Below are 18,968 nucleotides of genomic sequence, written 5' to 3' on the forward strand. Positions count from 1 at the left end.
ACATTCGAATTGGCACAGATTAATCATGGAATGAATCCCTCTTGACTTCCTTACAAATATGGTGCACCAAAAGACTGCATTATTCCATAAAATATGGCAGCCCTTCTTGAATTACATAAATACAGATATTTCGGCCATCTTAACAAGGGCTTTTATTTAATTGAGATGGCGAGCCTGGCTGGTCCGGGGCCCCTTGGGAGAGGAATCCTGCACGAATACGGGTTTTGTTACAATTTGATGTTAATACATTCCGAGCATGTATCTCACGACCCAATTTCTGTGTTATCCATTGGTTTGGGTTTTTTTTCTCTTCTCAAGGTTGGAATCGAGCCCAGGTCCCTGGCACTGTGAGGCAGCAGTGCTAACCACTGAGTCACCATGCTGCCCAGCATTGTTCATCGAAATTGATTAACATCAGCAGGGGCAAGCTGTATTTCCTCACAAAGGTTCCAATTAATGTACAACTGAGATAAGGCCCCACAAATAATGTCCCGGAAAAGGTGGTTTTCAAATGCAGAAAACATGCATTCAGGTCTCAACTTTTGTGCATTGTACTCTCTTTCTTTGCTGGAGTTCCTAATTTTAACGGGACCAAAGGAGATGCAGAGTTAAACTTGGGGGTACAACAAAAAGAAAATGATGGTGGCACTGGGAGCAATTCTGACATTAAGTCAGTTTCAGATTAGCACCGCAGAGAGTTGGTTGCCCACAATTTTACCTAAGGAATACCATGCAGCAAGAGAAAGTGTGTGAGGAGGGAAATGTGGAGAACATCCTAACTTTTGATTAAATTGCTAACTTTTCTTTGTGGACTGATTTTACAACCTGTATCTCCTTGTTTAAAGCTCTTAACTTTTCAAAGATAAATTTGATGAGCAATAGTGTCAGCCAATCAATCGGAAATTCCATATTTTACAGCAAACGTTATTGCGATGTGTTATATTATCATTAAGATCCATTGATGTATCAGTGTTCTGAATTAGCATGCAACTGTATCTGTTGCAAATTTATAGCATGGGTGATTTATTGGCTACTGTTTTTGCTACAATTCAATAGTGTAATCAACTGAGAGCCTGATATCTTATTGTTTAAGAACTTAAATGCTAGATTTACACAAAAGATTTGTGTTTACACCAATCTTAAACATCAAAATAGTTGTTATAAAATGTTTCCTCGTTACCCTAGCCATTGGTTTATAAAGTAGACAACTGTGGGATTTATGTTCTATACATGCAGCTACTTTCAATTTAATATGACCTCTAACTTTAAATGACAATTTCTCTCAGTCCTGTAACAATGTTTCTTCTACACTCTTCTGTCAAAAACACCTTTTCTAAAGAAAGCAGTAAAAAAAAATCACAATTCGTAGTGATTAAAAATACACTTCTGATTAAATTTTTTTTCAGATATTTGTAAACAGAATGGACAGCTCCAGTTACTGTATTAAAATGCATATATTATGCACATTAGAATAATAAATTTGTTAAACGCATCAAACAAATGGAAAAAACACTCATGAAAACAATAGAACTTGGACAGCCAGGAAACTTAACAATTGTCAAAACATGAAAGCACTTATTATTGACAATGGTGAATACGGAATAAATTCATAACACAAAGATACACGTTAAATCTAATAATATCTAGGGCTGAGATTTTCCCATTTTTATTTGCACTATAGTGGTGAATGTGTTATTTGGTGACTAACATGCCACCACAACAGACAAGATAATTCATTGCCTTGCGCACTCATCATCTCATTAAAGGTTGATAAGGGCAGGAAACTTGACTATGCACTTCCCTATCAGGCACTTCAAAATTGGTGTGTCAGAAAGTAGCGGCCAGCAGCTTCTGGGTCTTAATGATCTCCAGTCAAAGTCTACTCTACAGGACATCCAGTGGCGAGAAGGTAGACCTCTTTTTCTCTTCTCATAGGATGGGGGTTTTGGGAATCAAGGCGCAGAGTGTGGGTTTCAGAGGCCATCCTATTGTTGACCATCCTTGCTTCTGATTGCCCCCAAATTGGAGCAGTTGAAAGCCAAACTTAGGAGGCAGGTCACTCTGGTTTTCTCGCCACTGTTGATTGACCACTTTAGGGCCTTAATTGCTGGTGAGTTGAAAGTCTTGAGTCTATCTTCTTCAGCATTTAATTGTCAAGTTGGTGAGAAAGGGTTCTCTTTCTTTCTCAGGCAAACTCACCCAATTATTTCCCATTTCCTGCCATCTCTGGGGACTGAAAATTCAATCATAGATAGTGAAGAGCCAATTTGCAAGTGTATCCCATAAAAATACAAAACTAAATTGATATATTTTGATCAAAATTACAAGAACTGACTGCTTCAATATCACTAAAGTGGAATTTTTGTTAAGTTCTTGTACAATTGTGGTTACAAAGGCTTAGCAGTTGCTAAGGGACATTTTACAACAAGAATGCCAAATTTCAAATGATAGTTTATGCTACAGGACAAAAATGTGCTGATTCTGATAGCCTTAGGTATGAGGATGAAGAAAGCAATGGGAACAATCATGAAATTCACAATGAAAATTAAATATACAAATACACAAGACAATGTATCAGCTAAGTGTTGTGAGAGAATGGCAGCAACGTGATTTTGTTTTAAACTAGATCTGTTTACTTATAAAACGATTAGATCAATAAGTGCTAAATGCATCCTCCAACGCATTGCTGCCCATTAATTTGTATAGACAGCACAATTTTCCTGCACCGCAATGAACTTTTGTCTGAGGAACTTTCTTGACAATTTTTTTACAACCTTATTAAGTTTGGCAGCCCTCAGAATTTTCATTAAAGCTTCTGCAGTTACATTTGCACTCTGTTGCATCTTCCATTCGAGAAGGAGAAGCATGATTTGTTGCTGCTCCTCCTTGTCATTCCATGTTTGAAGCATGCTTTTTCTCGTTTTATTGAGGAGAACCTTCCCAAGACTGAACACTTTCCGTTGGCCAATATTTTGACGTGCCACAAAGTTAAAGAGCGCCTTTTCACACTCTGTACTATCCTCTGAAACACAGATTAAACAAAATATTATTTAGATTCAACTTCAATCAAAAGCTAGAATAGAATTCTTTCTCAGATAAAAATGTCAAGAATAATTAAGTAATTTGATTAGGAGACAGTTTCAAAGGAAAATACAACTTTTCATTGTCACAATCAGTCTCTGGTTGCGTCCCAGCTCACAACATATCATCAGTTAACAAGAACATTTGAGTCAAAGAACTGGTTTGTTGACAACAATACATGGGACATAAATGCATGATCAGGAGTTGATCTCAAATATCCACGCAGGGAAACATTGCTTTAAAATTATAGCAAAATATGGCGGATCTGATTTTCAACAGCTAGTCTTCAGTTTCTCAATTTAAATAGATGCAAGTAAAGACTGCAGTAACTTAAAAAGAAAACTGACTGATAAAAGCAAGAGGAATCTTTGCACCAAAATTCCTGACACCAAATTGAAAAAAGGAGGTAGCACTATTTTCGAAAGGAGAGGCAGAGGAAAGGTGCAGTGCTAAATGTAGCTGAAAAGGAATATTCTACCTCCCATAGATGGTCATTAAGTCTCCAGAAAAGTTGGGCAAAGAGTATGATTTCTATTCTGTCACATTACATATACAATGATTTTGCGGAAGGGCTATCTCTACCCAGAGTTGGTCTCCCTGAATTCACAGGGTCCATTCTGAGGCATTTTAGGTGCATGAGTGATATTTGTGGGACATTTTAAACAACATGTAGATTGGAAAAGTCATGAGGGCAAAGATCGCTTAGATTAGGAGTGCATCGAAATCTGTTTTGGGAGAGTTTCTCAGGACAGTATGTTCTGGAGCCAACTAGTTAACACGCTATCTCAGGCCTGGTATTGTGTAATGAGACAGAACTAATTAATGTAAGCGTGCTCCTAGCTGGCAGCAATCATAATATAATTGTATTTTTGTTTTAGATTGATGGCTAGAAGAATGGGTACAAGTCTAATACCTGAACAACCTAGCGGAACAGGCAAATCATGTTAAGAGATAAGTCAATAGTGAAATTTAAAGGGATAATTCAGAATAGAAAGAATGGAAACATTATAATGAGAGAGAAATTCTCCAAGGACAGAAATCACCACCCACAGACAACCAAATGAATTAAATGTACCATAAAATTTTAGGAAATAGCATATAATTATGAAAAGATGAGTGGAAAATCAGAAGATTATAGAGTCATTGAGTCTTTTTGCGAGTTTCTCAGAAGAGAAGCATATAAATTGATCTTTCAAGGTATTTTTAACTGAAGTCAAATTGGCATTAACATGAAATTAATGGTGAACAAGTCAGCTTGTTACTTATTTCATCAGATATTACTAAGTAGTGTAGAATGTGGTTTTCAGAAAGAACAAGGTCACCTAAGTATTCAGAGCAAATGTATATTCTACCTATACTTATTAACATTAGCAAACCAATATAATGTTTGGGTTCTTTCCATTTTTATGTAACAAAATGTGGAAATGTGCTAACATCTGGGATATGTTGAAATGTATGTTGAAACTGGTACTGAGATGGTAAGATTGATGTATGAACAGACTATATTTACTGAACTATAGAAGAATGATGGGAGAGGAATCTCATAAAAACTTGCAAAATTCTAACAAGACCAGACAGGATAACACAGGAAGGATATTCCTAATGACCAGAAAATCCAGACAGGTGGGCCGTTTCAGACTAAGACAAGGGGAAATGCTTTCAACCAGAGAGTGTGAGCCTGTAGAATTCTCTGCCATAAATAGAACTTGGCCAAAACACTGATTGTCTTCTAGAAGGAGATGGATATCATTCTTAGGGCTAAAGGGATTAAAGGAAGAAAGCAGGAACAAGGTGCAGAAATGGATGATCAGCCATGATCTTATTGAATAGTAGAGCAGTCTAAAGGACCAATTGACTCTACTTCTATCATATTCTACAATGCTGAATATATGATTAAAGGCACTTTGCATTGTTGGATTACATAATCAAAAAACACGTTAAATTTCTTTATCATGGAAATACAATGTTATTTTAGAGATTGTTACTTACGCTGGAAATGTACAATTGAACTGTAGCACAATATTGATGCAGTTACAGAGATAATATTTTTAAAGAAATCATTTGAGATACCTTCTGAGCCATGGGGCTGACAGGGGCTACACAAATTGTCATGCCAGGCAGTACCAGGGATATCCAGCTTTAAGCCCAGTTCGGTGCAGTTTGTGTGCCTCTTACATTGTGCTTTGGCAGAAGTTATTGATGAAAAGAAACCCTGTGCACATTTCCCACAAACAGTATTGCTGTATGGAGTGCCTGATAAATGAAGAATGATAAGTGAGTCATACTTAAAGTACACAAAATTAAAAGATTTCACAAAGGTGACTAACATAAGGAAAAAACTGTTTCTCTTTGAACAAATTCAATAAAACTAGCGCAATTTTGTTCTTAATTTGGGAGATGAATACACTCAAACCTTTACTATGCACTCAGATCTATTAAAACAGTGAGAAAGTCAGTTTCCATCATCAATGATCTCATGCTCCAAGCTTGAAATATAAATTATGCAAAAGAGATGTACAAAGGCAATGTTAAAACTTACAGGTTCTAACCTACAGTAAAGATTGAACAGGTTGTGGTTCTTTTCTCCAGAAAGATAAAGTTGAGGAGTGACTGAATGGATATCTTGTAATAATAAAGGGATTTATTAGACTAAATATTGTAAAGATGCATGCACTTCTGCGAGAAGTCAAAATGAGAAATCACAAGTATTAGTATCTGGTTAATTAATCCAATAGCACATTCAGGAGAGACTTCTTTACCCAAAGAATAGTTAGAATGTGGAAATTTCTACTACTTAGAGTGATTGAGGTGAATAGCATATATGTCTTTAAGGTGAATTCAGGCAGGAGAAAGTAAGAGAAAACTGTACTGGTGCTGTCCAACTAATATATGGGTGAGAACACTCCTGGAGCACAAACACTGACACAGACCAATTAGACTAAGTTGAAGTAATTAACAATATTTTAAATGCAAATGAGGCATATCTTTAAACATGCAAATTTGAAAAAAGTTACCTGCTGTTTTAACTCCATATCCAGGAGGGCATGCTTTTTGCTTCATACAGAATTCATATTCCCAGAAATAGCCATCTTTGCACTCACACACTCTGTTGTGAGTTGCATTGCATTCATGCTTAACATTTTGATTTTCTTTGCAAAAATTGTTGCAGTATTGACATTTTTTCAAGTAATTCCAAAACTGTGTATAATGATTAGCTGAACAGGGTGCACACACAGTATCTTTGTCTTTTGTACAATGCAGTGTCATATGTTGTCCTGGAGGGCAGCGACTGCAGGTTAGACCTTCATATTGAAAGGTAGGTACAGATGCCTTGCATTTCTCTGTACTTATATAAATAACAATGGCACTAACCAAGGTGAGCAGTGACTAGAGAGAAAGAAATGTTAACTTCAATTATACAGGTAGTATCTAGCTGAACAATCAATACATTTACAAATATGAAAGGATACATTTTCCTTTGTTCCTGCTTTGAGACTGTCACAGGGAAGAACTCCAACCCATGCTGTCACACATTTATGCAACACATTGTAGACTGCAGCAAAACTGGGGATTCATTTATATTAAAAGAGAACATGCTCTTTATTTATCTTCTCGTGTATTATTCATGACAGCTTTATTTTTGTTAATATTCAAATATAAAAAGCATATCAATCCTGTTCAGATCAACTGAGATATTTGTTGGATGAACCTTTGGTTAACCTGATCCAAAAGATTATTTTTCTCTGTAGGAAACAGATTAACAGAAGAACAGTGCCATGACATATGGGTGGCACGATGGCTCATGTGGGCAGCATGGTGGCTCAGTATTTAGCACTGCTGCCTCACAGCACTAGGGACCAAGGTTCGATTCCACCCTCAGGTGACTGTGTTGAGTTTGCACTTTCTTCCCGTGTCTGTGTGGGTTTGGTCTGGTTTCCTCCCACAATCCAAGGATGTGCAGTTTAGGTGGTTTGGCCATGCTAAATTGCCCATAGTGTCCAGGGATGTGCAGACAAGATGAACTAGCCATGGGAAATGCAGGTTTACAGGGAGAGGATAGAGGGGATGGGTCTGGGTGGGATGCTTTACAGAAGGGCAGCGTAGATTTGTTGGGGCCAAATGACCTGTTTCCACACTGTAGGGATTTTATGACAGCATGAATTCCTGTCCTACTGTTAGTTACACACAGTTCCTGTTTCTGGTTTCCCATCTGTTGAGCAGGCTGTCTCAGTCATACTGCTAGCAATTTCTGAATGCATTCATGACGTGTGAAATGAAGCAAAAAGAAGCCCCCCTGTTCAAGCATTTTAAAATAGTAATAGTCTTATCGTATTTAAATTATATAAATCAAATTATGAATTTGAACAGAGATACTAGACTTGAAACATTATCTCTATTTCATTTTTACGCAATGCTGCCAGACCTGCTGAGATTTTTCTGCATTCTCTGTTTATTATTATAGATTACCATTACATAATAAGTATTTAATCAGGAAAGTACCTGAAGAATTTAGCTCACCTGGCAGGAGGAGAAACATATCCAAACTAGATTTGCTGCTCATCCTTCATATGTGGCTTGCCAATATTAATTACATGATAATAACTGCAACACTTAAATGTTGATATTCTGAGATTGCAGATCTTGCCTGCCTATTGGATAATTGCCCAATATCTGTCTTGTTAGGTGAAACTCCCCGTCAGAAATGTCAAGATTTGGAGATGCCAGTGTTGGACTGGGGTGTACAAAGTTGAAAATCACACAACACCAGGTTATAGTCCAACAGGTTAATTTGGAAACACTAACTTTCGGAGCACTGCTCCTTCATCAAGTGTTTGTCGAGTATAAGGTCGTAAGATGCAGAATTTATAACAAAGTTTATAGTGTGATGTAACTGAAATTATATATTGAAAAATACCTGGATTGTTTGTTAAGTCTCTCACCTTTTAGAATAAGCATGTTGGTTTCAGTACTTTCATCTGTAAATTGCAAAACATTTAAAAGTTACATTCTCAAGTGAGTTTTCACAACTGGCGTCATGTCGGCCCAGATATCGCATTGAAGGTGTTAGCTGCCTTGTGTGAGACTGTCTGTGCCACAAAGGTCAGACTGATTCTAATCTAAAAAATGGAATTACAGAATGTTACATGGAGGCATGACACCATGTAAGATTCTGTAAATCAATTTTTTTGATTAGAATCAGTCTGACCATTGTGGCACAGACAGTCTCACACAGGGCAGCTAACACCTTCAATGCAATATCTGGGCCGACATGACACCAGAACGTAACCTTTAAATGTTTTGCAATTTACAGATGAAAGTACTGCAACCAACATGTTCATTCTAAAAGATGAGAGACTTAACAAACAATCCAGGTCTTTATCAATATATAATTTCAGTTACATCACACTATAAACTTTTGCTATAAATTCTGCATCTAACGATCTTATACTCCACAACCACCTGATGAAAGAACAGTGCTCCGAAAGCTAGTGTTTCCAAATAAACCCGTTGGACTATAATCTGGTGTTGTGTGATTTTCAACATCAGAAATGTGAACTCAAAACATTTTCCTTAATATAACTTGTTTGGGATGTAGAAGAGAAAAATATTGAATGAAGGTGATCGTTATAAATAAAGCAGTATTATTTCTCTTTCGTTGAAAATAGTTGACGTTTGTAAAAGTTCATTGCAATTGAAATTATGGAACATATTAGTAAATATAACTGAGGAAGAAAATTCTAAGGGAAGAATTTCAGAAGTATTTGTTTAATTGCCAAGCGAGAAGTTATTATAAATTATTACTCAAGTTACATTCATGTTATAGCTATTATTTTATATTATAGAGTTACAGTCATTGAGGCATATAGCACAGAAACAGACCCTTGGGTTCAACTGCTCCATGTCGACCATAATCTCAAACTAAACTGGGTCCCACCTGCCTGCTCCTGGTCCACATCCCTCCAAATATTTCTTATTCTTGTACTGATCCAAATGTCTTTTAAAATTTGTAACACATCCACCACTTTCCACACACAAACCACTCTCTGTGTAAAAAAAAGCCCTCCCCCCTCTTTTTAAATTGTTCTCCTCTCACCTTAAAAAATGACCCCCTAGTCTTGAAATTCCCCCACCCTAGGGCAAAAAAAACCCTTGCCATTTACCTCTCATAATTTTATAAACCTCTTTAAGATTTATAAAACCTTCTACACTCCATGAAAAAAGGTCCTAACCTATTTAGCCTCTCCTTCATACTGAAACCCTCCATTCCCTTTGCCTCTGCAGTCTCTTTGCTGATCTAAGGATCAGTATGACTGGGGGCCGTGAGTTAATCGTGGGCTGTTTCAGCTCAGAAAACCATCCACTGAGTGAAAACACCTGGGCGAGCCGAGAAAATGCTTCAATTAAAAAAAAACAAGTCTTGCAGTTTGTTTGATTTCATATCTGAAACAAAAAGCAGGAATTACTGGAGAAGCTGGATAAGTCTGTTGCTCCAGAGATGCTTAGTTTCTCCAGCAGTTTCTGTTTTGGTTTCAGACTTCCAGCATCCACATTTTCGCTTGTCCAGCATTTTAATTGATTTTAAACAGACATCGCTGGAATGTGAATGGAGGGTACACATACCAGCTCAAACACTGCAGAAGCCATCAAGAATATAAAGAAACTATTTACATAATGCTGTTCTCAACCACCGAACAACTCAAAGTGTTCTGCAGCGTGAAGTTCCTTCTTACCAGTATAATTACCAGTGTAATGTCGAAACATTAAAGTAATTTTTAAAAGTAACGAATAGAAAAAATGCATTTCTGATCCCAAAACTGTGAGGGTGTATTTTCCAGTCATTCGCCTACGAATGTTACCTTTCTTTTTCTCTCTGAGGTGGGTGTTTAGTTAGTCAGTAATGTTTTAATAACCGGAATATAGAACTAGCATATTACACTGAGCATTGCGAAAGGGAAACTATGTCCCGCATATAATAATTGCTCGGATTATGACAGACTGCTCAATATCTCTGTCGCCTTGTCACATTTGAACTCCTGAGTAGATTTGCACGGTGGATGACTCCGTGGTTTGCCCTGGAGCCCTGTGCATCAATCACAATGTTGGAGCTGGTTGGGTTTCTCTCACTTTCCTGAGGCACCTGTCTGCCCTTCACCCAACTTACTCGTCCGTTACCGTCCCGCCTCCAACAAACCCCCCACCCACACCCTGAACAATGATCAGTTCTAAACTCTCTTTATTTGATTTTAACTTGTTAGAATCCCGGTACCATGCGCTAACAGCATTCTCCTGCTCCCGCATCGCCGTCTCTCCCACTCCGTACTCACCGCTTTGCTGAGATTCATCTCAGAGGCTGGAAGTTGTTCTCTTTGATGTGCTGTACAGTTGAGCTGGATGAGGCATCGACCTGCAGAGGGTTTAAATGCTGGATGACTGAAAGGGGATTTCCTCGTGGCTTTGAGACGCCCCTCTAAACCCATACAATTCCTTCTGGATTGTAATCAATTCTACAGTTTAAAGAAAACAATGGTGAACTGTCCTCCTATAATCTGACACGGATTGCTGATTCATCCACATTTAAAAAAAAAGCTTCAATCAAATTTGACAGTACGTTCAAAATGTTCATAAAAGAACACGTGCTTAAACATGAAGGGACACTTGCTTACATTCTAGTGTACTTCAAAGGGTTTTTTCCCCCTGAAATGTAATTGCTCGTGTTTCCAGGTAATCTGATCCAGAACATTCATTTACGATGGTTCAAGTGCTGTTCATTGAACTGTAATGCAACATGTTGGTGATGCTATCCATTCTGAAACAAGAGTATATTGGAATTACAGAGCAAATTAGACAGCATGTGTGAATAGAACAGACGATGTATATGCTAAAAACTCTTTGTTGGGACGGAGACAAGTATTTGTCATTCTGCAGGAGGGAGAATGAATCTCAACTCACTTTCAAGGTATGTGTGTGTATCCATCAATTAGGAAATAATAGTGCAAGTGAATAATCTACATAAATAAATATTTTTCACATTAGCGTTTTAGATACTACTAGCCGAGCTGTTCAGACTCATTTTCATCGCATATGGAGTTTGAACTCAAACCTCTAACCCACTGGTAGGGATGCCACACGGAACCACAGAACCACTTTTATGCTGCTATTATACTTCATTAATCGCATGAAAGTTAGCTTGGAATCTTGAAAATATTCAATGCCTTTGCATCAGCCTTGTCATACTTTGGACAGTAATAAAGAGTTTAACATCCCACTCAGAAAGTTTCATGGCTTCCAATGCAACCCAAACAATAGTAAGTAGCCTTGTAACAATCAGTACCTACTGCCTGAATTGTCAACTTTTCTTTCCTGAGTAAAGTCTCCGTGTGATTCTTGTTGTTTCCGTGAAGGGAATTCTGGGGTGCCGATGTGCTGTGTAAAACATCATTATTTTAAGCACAGTTTGTTCTGCTGTTTTGCAAATTTTTTTTGCAGAACTACACTTTAGTTTCACGCAGGAAGTATCATAATATTGCGAAGGAGAATTCATGATGAGATTGTAGTTTTGGGATATTGATTGGGCATTGTATTTGAGTTTTCCACATCCATTTACAACCAACAATAATTATTCAGATAGTTTTCATCTGGGTTCCTCTCCCTCTGCCTTTCAGAGACTTGCTGCTGTGCACAAGCTTTAGGTTGTATGAGACAAATTCCTCCTTGGAATCATAAAGTCATGGAAACAGACCCTTCAGTCCAACTTGTCCACACCAATCAAGTTTCCCAAATTAAACTAGTCCTGTTTGCTTGTTTTTGTCAAATATCTCTCTAAACTTTTCCTTCCATATACCTGTTCAAATGTCTTTTAAATATTGTAACTATACGTGCATCTACCACTTCCTCAGGCAGTTCATTCTACTCTCTGTGTGGGAAAGTTACCCCTAAGGCCACTTTTAAATCTTTCTCTTCTCCCCTTAAAAATATGTCCCTTAGTTTGAATTCCTCTACCCTGAGGAAAAGACCTTGGCTTTTCGCCTTATCTGTGCCTCTCATGATTTTATAAGCCTCTGCAAGGTCACACCTCAACCTCCAGAGAAAAAATCTCAGATATCCAGCCTCTCCTAATAACTCAAATCCTCCAGTCCCAGCAATAGCCTGGTAAGCTTTTCTGAACCCTCTCCAATTTAATAATATCCTTCATATAGCAGGGTAGCACTGTACAGAATACTCCAAAAGTGTTCCTACCAATGTCCTGTACAACCACAACATGGCATCTCAACTCCCGTATTAATAGTCTGAGCAATGAAAGCAAGTATGCTAAATATCCTTTTAACCAACTTGTGATACAGCTTTCTGACCTGAACCCCTGAGTCTCTCTATTCGACAACACTACCTAGGATCCTATCATCAACTGTTTAAGTCCTGCCCTTGTTCATCTCACCAAAATGCAACACCTCGCATTTATCAAAAATAAAACTCCATCTGCCAGTCCTCAGCCCATTGGCTTAATTGACCAAGGTACCTTTGTACTTTGAATGCCATTTGGAGTGATTGTTTTCTTTCTTAGGAAAAGATCACCTCACTACAACTTCTCAGATCACGCAGCAGGACTGCAAGGTAGCAGTATTCCCAGGTCGCCACTCTAGTAACATGGTTGCTGCAACTGGACATAAGCTTTTCTGAAACATGCCATGCTCCCTTCAAGCAGACGTACTTCCAAAATGGTCATGTCATCCAGTTCTCCCATTCCAATTTATCAGGGAGCATTGAGGCTCTGTTCAGACTGCATTTGGAGTATATCGGCCCCGTACCTAAAGGTGAATATGACAGTGATGGAGGGAATCCAGAGGAGGTTTACAACAATGACCCCAGGAATGAAGGGCTTGTCATTTGAAGCCCAGTTGAGAATGTTTGGATTCTCCTCAATGCAGTTTAGAAAGATAAAGGCAATTTAATTCAAACCTATAGAATACCGAGAGGCCAGAATAGAGTGGATGTGGAGAAGATGTTTCCACTTGTAGGAGAGACTAGGACCTGACAGAGTGAGAGTAAAGCAATGACCCTTTAGAACTGAGATGAGGAGGAATTTTTCCTGTCAGAGGATGGTTAATCTGTGGAGTACATTGCAGCAGAGGGCTGTGGAGGCCAAGCCATTGAGTGTACTTAAGACAGAGATATTTAAGTTCTTGAATAATAAGGGGATCTAGGGCTATGGGGAGAATGCAGAAGAATGGAGTTAAGACCTATATCAGCTATGATCGAATGATAGAGCAGACTTGATGGACCATATGACCTAAATTTGCTGTCATAGATTGTGGACTTATAGAGGCAACTGGTAATCAGTTTATCATAGTAAAATAGAAGCATTGGGTGTGCTATGAAGAGAGTTGGATTCCAAATGTGAAAATAATCCAAGTATTGTAGCAGAGACTAAATTGATAAGATTTTGTCCATATTAAACTGAAATATGATGCTGTCTTCTAGTTTTGTGACCAGTGTCAATATACCAGAATTATTCTCAATTTCAGGCACATTGCTTATAAGCAATTCATTAAGTGATTGAATATGATTTCTGTGATTTGCACAATGTAGCTTCTAGCGAGCTTGTTTGTGCATGCACCTGTAATACAACAGCAAATGCTAGGGGGTGATGCTTATGAAACCTCAGCTGGAGCATTGTATACAGTTCTAGGCATCACACTGTAGAAAGGAAGTGAACACACTGGAGTGACTGTAGAAGACATTTACATAGAACATAGAACATAGAAGAATACAGCGCAGTACAGGCCCTTCGGCCCTCGATGTTGCGCCGATCCAAGCCCACCTAACCTACACTAGCCCACTATCCTCCATATGCCTATCCAATGCCCGCTTAAATGCCCATAATGAGGGAGAGTCCACCACTGCTACTGGCAGGGCATTCCATGAACTCACGACTCGCTGAGTAAAGAACCTACCCCTAACATCTGTCCTATACCTACCCCCCCTTAATTTAAAGCTATGCCCCCTTGTAATAGCTGACTCCATACGTGGAAAAAGATTCTTACTGTCGACCCTATCTAAACCCCTAATCATCTTATACACCTCTATCAAGTCACCCCTAAACCTTCTTTTCTCCAATGAAAACAACCCCAAGTGCCTCAGCCTTTCCTCATACGATCTTTTTACCATACCAGGCAACATCCTGGTAAACCTCCTCTGCACCCGTTCCAGTGCCTCCACATCCTTCCTATAGTATGGCGACCAAAACTGCACACAATACTCCAGATGTGGCCGCACCAGAGTCTTATACAACTGCAACATGACCTCAGTACTCCGGAACTCAATTCCTCTACCAATAAAAGCCAGTACGCCATATGCCTTCTTCACCGCACTATTTACCTGGGTGGTGACTTTCAAAGATTTGTGTACATGGACACCAAGATCCCTCTGCTCATCCACACTACCAAGTATCCGACCGTTAGCCCAGTACCCCATCTTTTTATTACTCTTACCAAAGTGAATCACCTCACACTTAGCTACATTGAACTCCATTTGCCACCTTTCTGCCCAGTTCTGCAGCTTATCTATATCCCGCTGTAACCTGCCACATCCTTCCTCACTGTCTACAACTCCTCCGACTTTCGTATCATCCGCAAACTTACTCACCCAACCTTCTAACCCCTCCTCCAGGTCATTTATAAAAATGACAAACAGCAATGGTCCCAAAACAGATCCTTGCGGAACACCGCTAGTGACGGCACTCCAAGATGAACCTTTGCCATCAACTACTACCCTCTGTCTTCTTCCAGCCAGCCAACTCCTAATCCAAACCTCCAACTCACCCTCAATGCCATACCTCCGTATTTTTTGCAGTAGTCTACCATGGGGAACCTTATCAAACGCCTTACTAAAATCCATATACACCACATCTACTGCTTTCCCCTCGTCCACCTCCTTAGTCACCTTCTCAAAGAATTCAATAAGGTTTGTGAGGCACGACCTGCCCTTCACAAAACCATGCTGACTATCCTTGATCACATTATTCCTATCCAGATGTTCATAAATCCTATCCCTTACAATTCTCTCTAAGATTTTGCCCACAACAGAAGTGAGACTCACCGGCCTATAGTTACTAGGGTTATCCCTACTCCCCTTCTTGAACAAGGGAACCACATTTGCTAGCCTCCAATCTTCTGGCACTACTCCTGTAGACAACGAGGACATAAAAATCAAGGCCAATGGCTCTGCAATCTCTTCCCTTGCTTCCCAGAGAATCCTAGGATAAATGCCATCAGGCCCAGGGGACGTATCTATTTTCACCCTTTCCAGAATTTCCAACACCTCTTCTCTACATACCTCAAAGCCATCCATTCTACTTAATTGTGACTCAGTACTCACATTGACAACAATGTCCTGTTCCTGATTGAATTGAATACTGACGAAAAGGGTACAAGGGTAGTTCCAATTATAAGAAACTTTGGGAAGAGGATAAATTGGAGATATTTGTTCTGTTCTCCTTGGATGTTAAGAGAAGATCAAATATAAGTTTTAAACATCATCAGTGGCTAGATAGATAGCTTGGGAGAAATTGTTCCTGCTCATAAAAAGATTAAGAATGAAAGGACACAGACTTAAAATTTGCAAATAAGCAATTGTGATGTGAATTTTTTTTTTGTTTAACACAGAATAATGGAACCCCTACAGTGTGGAAAGTGGGCATTTGGCCCACCAGGTCTGCACGAACCCTCTGAAGAGCATCACATTGAGAACCAACCCCCAACTGTATCCTGATAACCTTGCATGCCCCATGGCTAATCCACCTAGCCTGTACATCCCTGGAGACTACAGGACATTTTAGCATGGCCAATCCACCCAATCAACACATCTTTGAACTGTGGGATAAAATGGGGCCACCTAGTAGAAATCTATAAAGACACAGGAAAAACTCCAGACAGATAGTCACTCAAGGCTGGACTTGAACATGGGTCGCCGCTGCTGTGAGGAAGCAGTGCTGAATCAGTCAATTGGTCTGAAACGGATTGCCTGGAAGTGTAGAGGAGTTGGTGTCAGTTGAGCTATTTGAGAGTGCATTGGATGATTATTTAAATAGAAGTAATGTGCAAAGATTTGGGAAAAAGACAGGAGAATTGCACCAAGTCATGATGCTCGTTTAGAAAACCAGGCAGACATGATGGGCTAAATAGCCTCCTTCTGTACCTTAACCATTTCTTTAATACTGTGAATATTTTAGGGAACTGAGATTCTGGTTTTGACTATTATCTTCACCATAATCCAGGCCTGTGACTATATGATATGAATAGTGACTGTTACCCATTTCAAAACTCTCAAAAATTTCAATAAGGCCTTTCAGAATGTGACTTTTTTCACCAGAGTGAAGCTGGCTACTTTCTTCAATTTACTGTGGAATTACACACAGTGATGTAGCATAGCCATATAACTCAGAAAGGTCAGCCCTAACCCTGAACCAAGTTCTCGCCACAATCTTCTGCTATAGTGATTTCTTATTTGGGGAAGTGCAAAGCTTTTCACTGTGCCTCGGTACAGTGACAATAAATTCAATTCAATTCAATTCAATATTCTAAGATATTAAGTTTCGGAACAAGGTCTGTTGATATCATGAGTCAATGTAGGCTACCTCAGAATCCATGGTTTAAGTCTTCATTGCTGTATGCATTAACATAGCAGTGCTGAAAAAGATGAGTTAAAATAGTTCTGTTTTTTTCCTGTTGCTTGTGTGACAATTGAATTTCTTCATATATGGCTATCCAGTTGTCCTGCCTGGTAGACCTGCTTATTATACACATCTGCTTTAGATAATGCCACCCTCACAATCCTTGCTGGCATCATATACACAAGCTAAATTATAATTTACAGATTCTTTCCCCTCAGGAACTAAACACAAAATTATTATTTTGACTGCCTTTCAAGTAGGGCAAATGGCACTGAGCGGGCCTTGCAGAATTGTGGGATTGCTTCCTGGTCAACATGCAAGATGGCCTTGACTCCTCTAATAGACCTTTCTGGAGGACTCCTGGATATCTCATTAGGACTTCACTCAGACAGCTATTTTCTTATTGAAAAATGTTGATTCAACCTAAGGTGAATCTCAACCAATTTTGCCCCATCAAGCTTGGGCCTGAGCCTTTTACTATGATCACTGGTAACTGAACCAACTGTTTTTCATAAGAGATTCAAACCAGCGTTAATTGTAAAGGTTCCCTGGTATAGATTCTCAGTCTAGCCAAGGTCTTGCACAAACTTAAGGTTTGGAGTCCAGAGAGAACTTTGCTAAAAACTGACCGCAGCAGTATCAACTTCCATTAAATGGATGACCATTTAGCCAGATCTTTATTTTGATTGGTTCTGATTTGGATGTTGCTAAACTATTTAACTGTTCCAACCCAGATATACGTAGACTTTCCAGGGTACACACTCACCTGGATACCGGCCCATGAGTTACCTTACGAGTTTATGTCTAGTAGGACTCATTTGCTGTGCCCAAATCCGTATACCAGCTGCAACTACCAGGCCTTGCCAGCCCAGATTCTGGAGAAAATGTTAACTGCTTGGCTGAAGCTTGGCTTTGTTTTGGGGTTTTGCTGGGGCCAATCTAGAGTCCCTCCAATCAGGATATGTCCTGAATAAGGCTATGCAGTTTCCGGTGCTCAAGAGGCACTCATACAGACTGCACTTCCATTAGAATATCCCACAACTCATACGTTCCACTTGTAGCATTTTCCAGTGAGAAAGCCAGTTGTTCTGCCTGTTTGATGTACATGGACTTCAGCTACCAGGCGCTTTTGCATGGTTACGTCATTAATCCCTGTATACCAACTGGTCTCTGAGCATCTCATTAAGGGATAAACCCATTTCACATACCTCTGCCAATTGTCTTAACCTAGTCAAAAATCTTGACATGGATACCCCTAAAGTGATAGCATCTCATACTCAAAGGAGGCTTGGAGTCATAATATTCCTTAGTTAAATCTGTCAACTCTTGAAAGTGGCTGGTGCCTCAGGCAAAGCTGCAGGCCCACAGCCTGTCAGGGGAATTATTTGTTGTTTATTGTCTGCTCCAAAAATAATGCATTCTTTCCACACATTGGGCCCAGTCTTCGACAGGGGGGGTCAAATGAGTCAAGCTTCCCAAGTAGTGAAGAAGGTGTTTGATATGCTTTCTTTTATTGGTCAGAGTATTGAGTACAGGAGTTTGGAGGTCATGTTGCGGGTGTACAGGATATTGGTTGGACCACTTTTGGAATATTGCATTCATTTCTGGTCTCCTTCCTTTCGGAAAGGTGTTGTGAAACTTGAAAGGGTTCAGAAAAGATTTACAAGGATGTTGCCAGGGTTGGCAGATTTGAGCAATAGGGAGAGGCTGAACAGGCTGGAACTGTTTTCCCTGGAGTGTCAGAGGCTGATGGGTGAACTTATAGGGGTTTACAAAACTATGAGGGGCATGGATAGGGTAAATAGGTAAAGTCTTTTCCCTGGGGTCAGGGAGTCCAGAACTAGAGGGCATAGGTTTAGGGTGAGAGGGGAAAGATATAAAAGAGACCTAAGGGGCAACTTTTTCACGCAGAGCATGGTATGTGTATGGAATGAGCTGCCAGAGGAAGTGGTGGAGGCTGGTACAATTGCAACATTTAAGAGGCATTTAGATGGGTATATGAATAGGAAGGGTTTGGAGGGATGTGGGTCAGGTGCTGGCAGGTGGGACTATATTGGGTTGAGATATCTGGTCGGCATGGACGGGCTGGACTGAAGGGTCTGTTTCCATGCTGTACATCTCTATGACTCTATGACTCTAAATGCTTACCCCAAATCAAAGAAAATTGTTGCAGGCACATTTGTTCAGGACCATATTTTACTCTCATCGGCAGTGAAATAAC

The 18,968-nt window shown here is 39.5% G+C and overlaps 1 protein-coding gene across 1 annotated transcript; it reads right to left on the reverse strand.

The window, feature by feature from the left end:
* Positions 1–1,435: 1,435 nt before the first annotated feature.
* Positions 1,436–10,863, reverse strand: LOC122549337 (tumor necrosis factor receptor superfamily member 6B-like). Its single transcript, XM_043688985.2, has 5 exons — positions 10,746–10,863; positions 10,407–10,586; positions 6,096–6,468; positions 5,152–5,334; positions 1,436–3,022 (listed from the first exon to the last, which is right to left on the reverse strand). Exons 2-5 carry the CDS (start codon positions 10,557–10,559, stop codon positions 2,694–2,696), a joined length of 1,038 nt encoding a protein of 345 aa, XP_043544920.2. The 5' UTR covers positions 10,560–10,586; positions 10,746–10,863; the 3' UTR covers positions 1,436–2,693.
* Positions 10,864–18,968: the final 8,105 nt, after the last annotated feature.

The sequence above is a fragment of the Chiloscyllium plagiosum genome, unplaced genomic scaffold, assembly GCF_037043375.1.
Source record: "Chiloscyllium plagiosum isolate Xiang-an unplaced genomic scaffold, Cpla_swu_hap1 HiC_scaffold_4, whole genome shotgun sequence".
Taxonomy (NCBI): Eukaryota; Metazoa; Chordata; class Chondrichthyes; order Orectolobiformes; family Hemiscylliidae; genus Chiloscyllium; species Chiloscyllium plagiosum.

Bases quoted from the DNA above. Each gene is read 5' to 3' on its own strand.
- LOC122549337 (XM_043688985.2), bottom strand. From the start codon at position 10,559: ATGGGTTTAGAGGGGCGTCTCAAAGCCACGAGGAAATCCCCTTTCAGT. The intron at 6,469-10,406 runs GTGAGTACGGAG...CTTTCTCTCTAG, and splicing joins AGATGAATCTCAGCAAAGCG to TCACTGCTCACCTTGGTTAG. The intron at 5,335-6,095 runs GTAACTTTTTTC...TTCATTTATCAG, and splicing joins ATATGGAGTTAAAACAGCAG to GCACTCCATACAGCAATACT.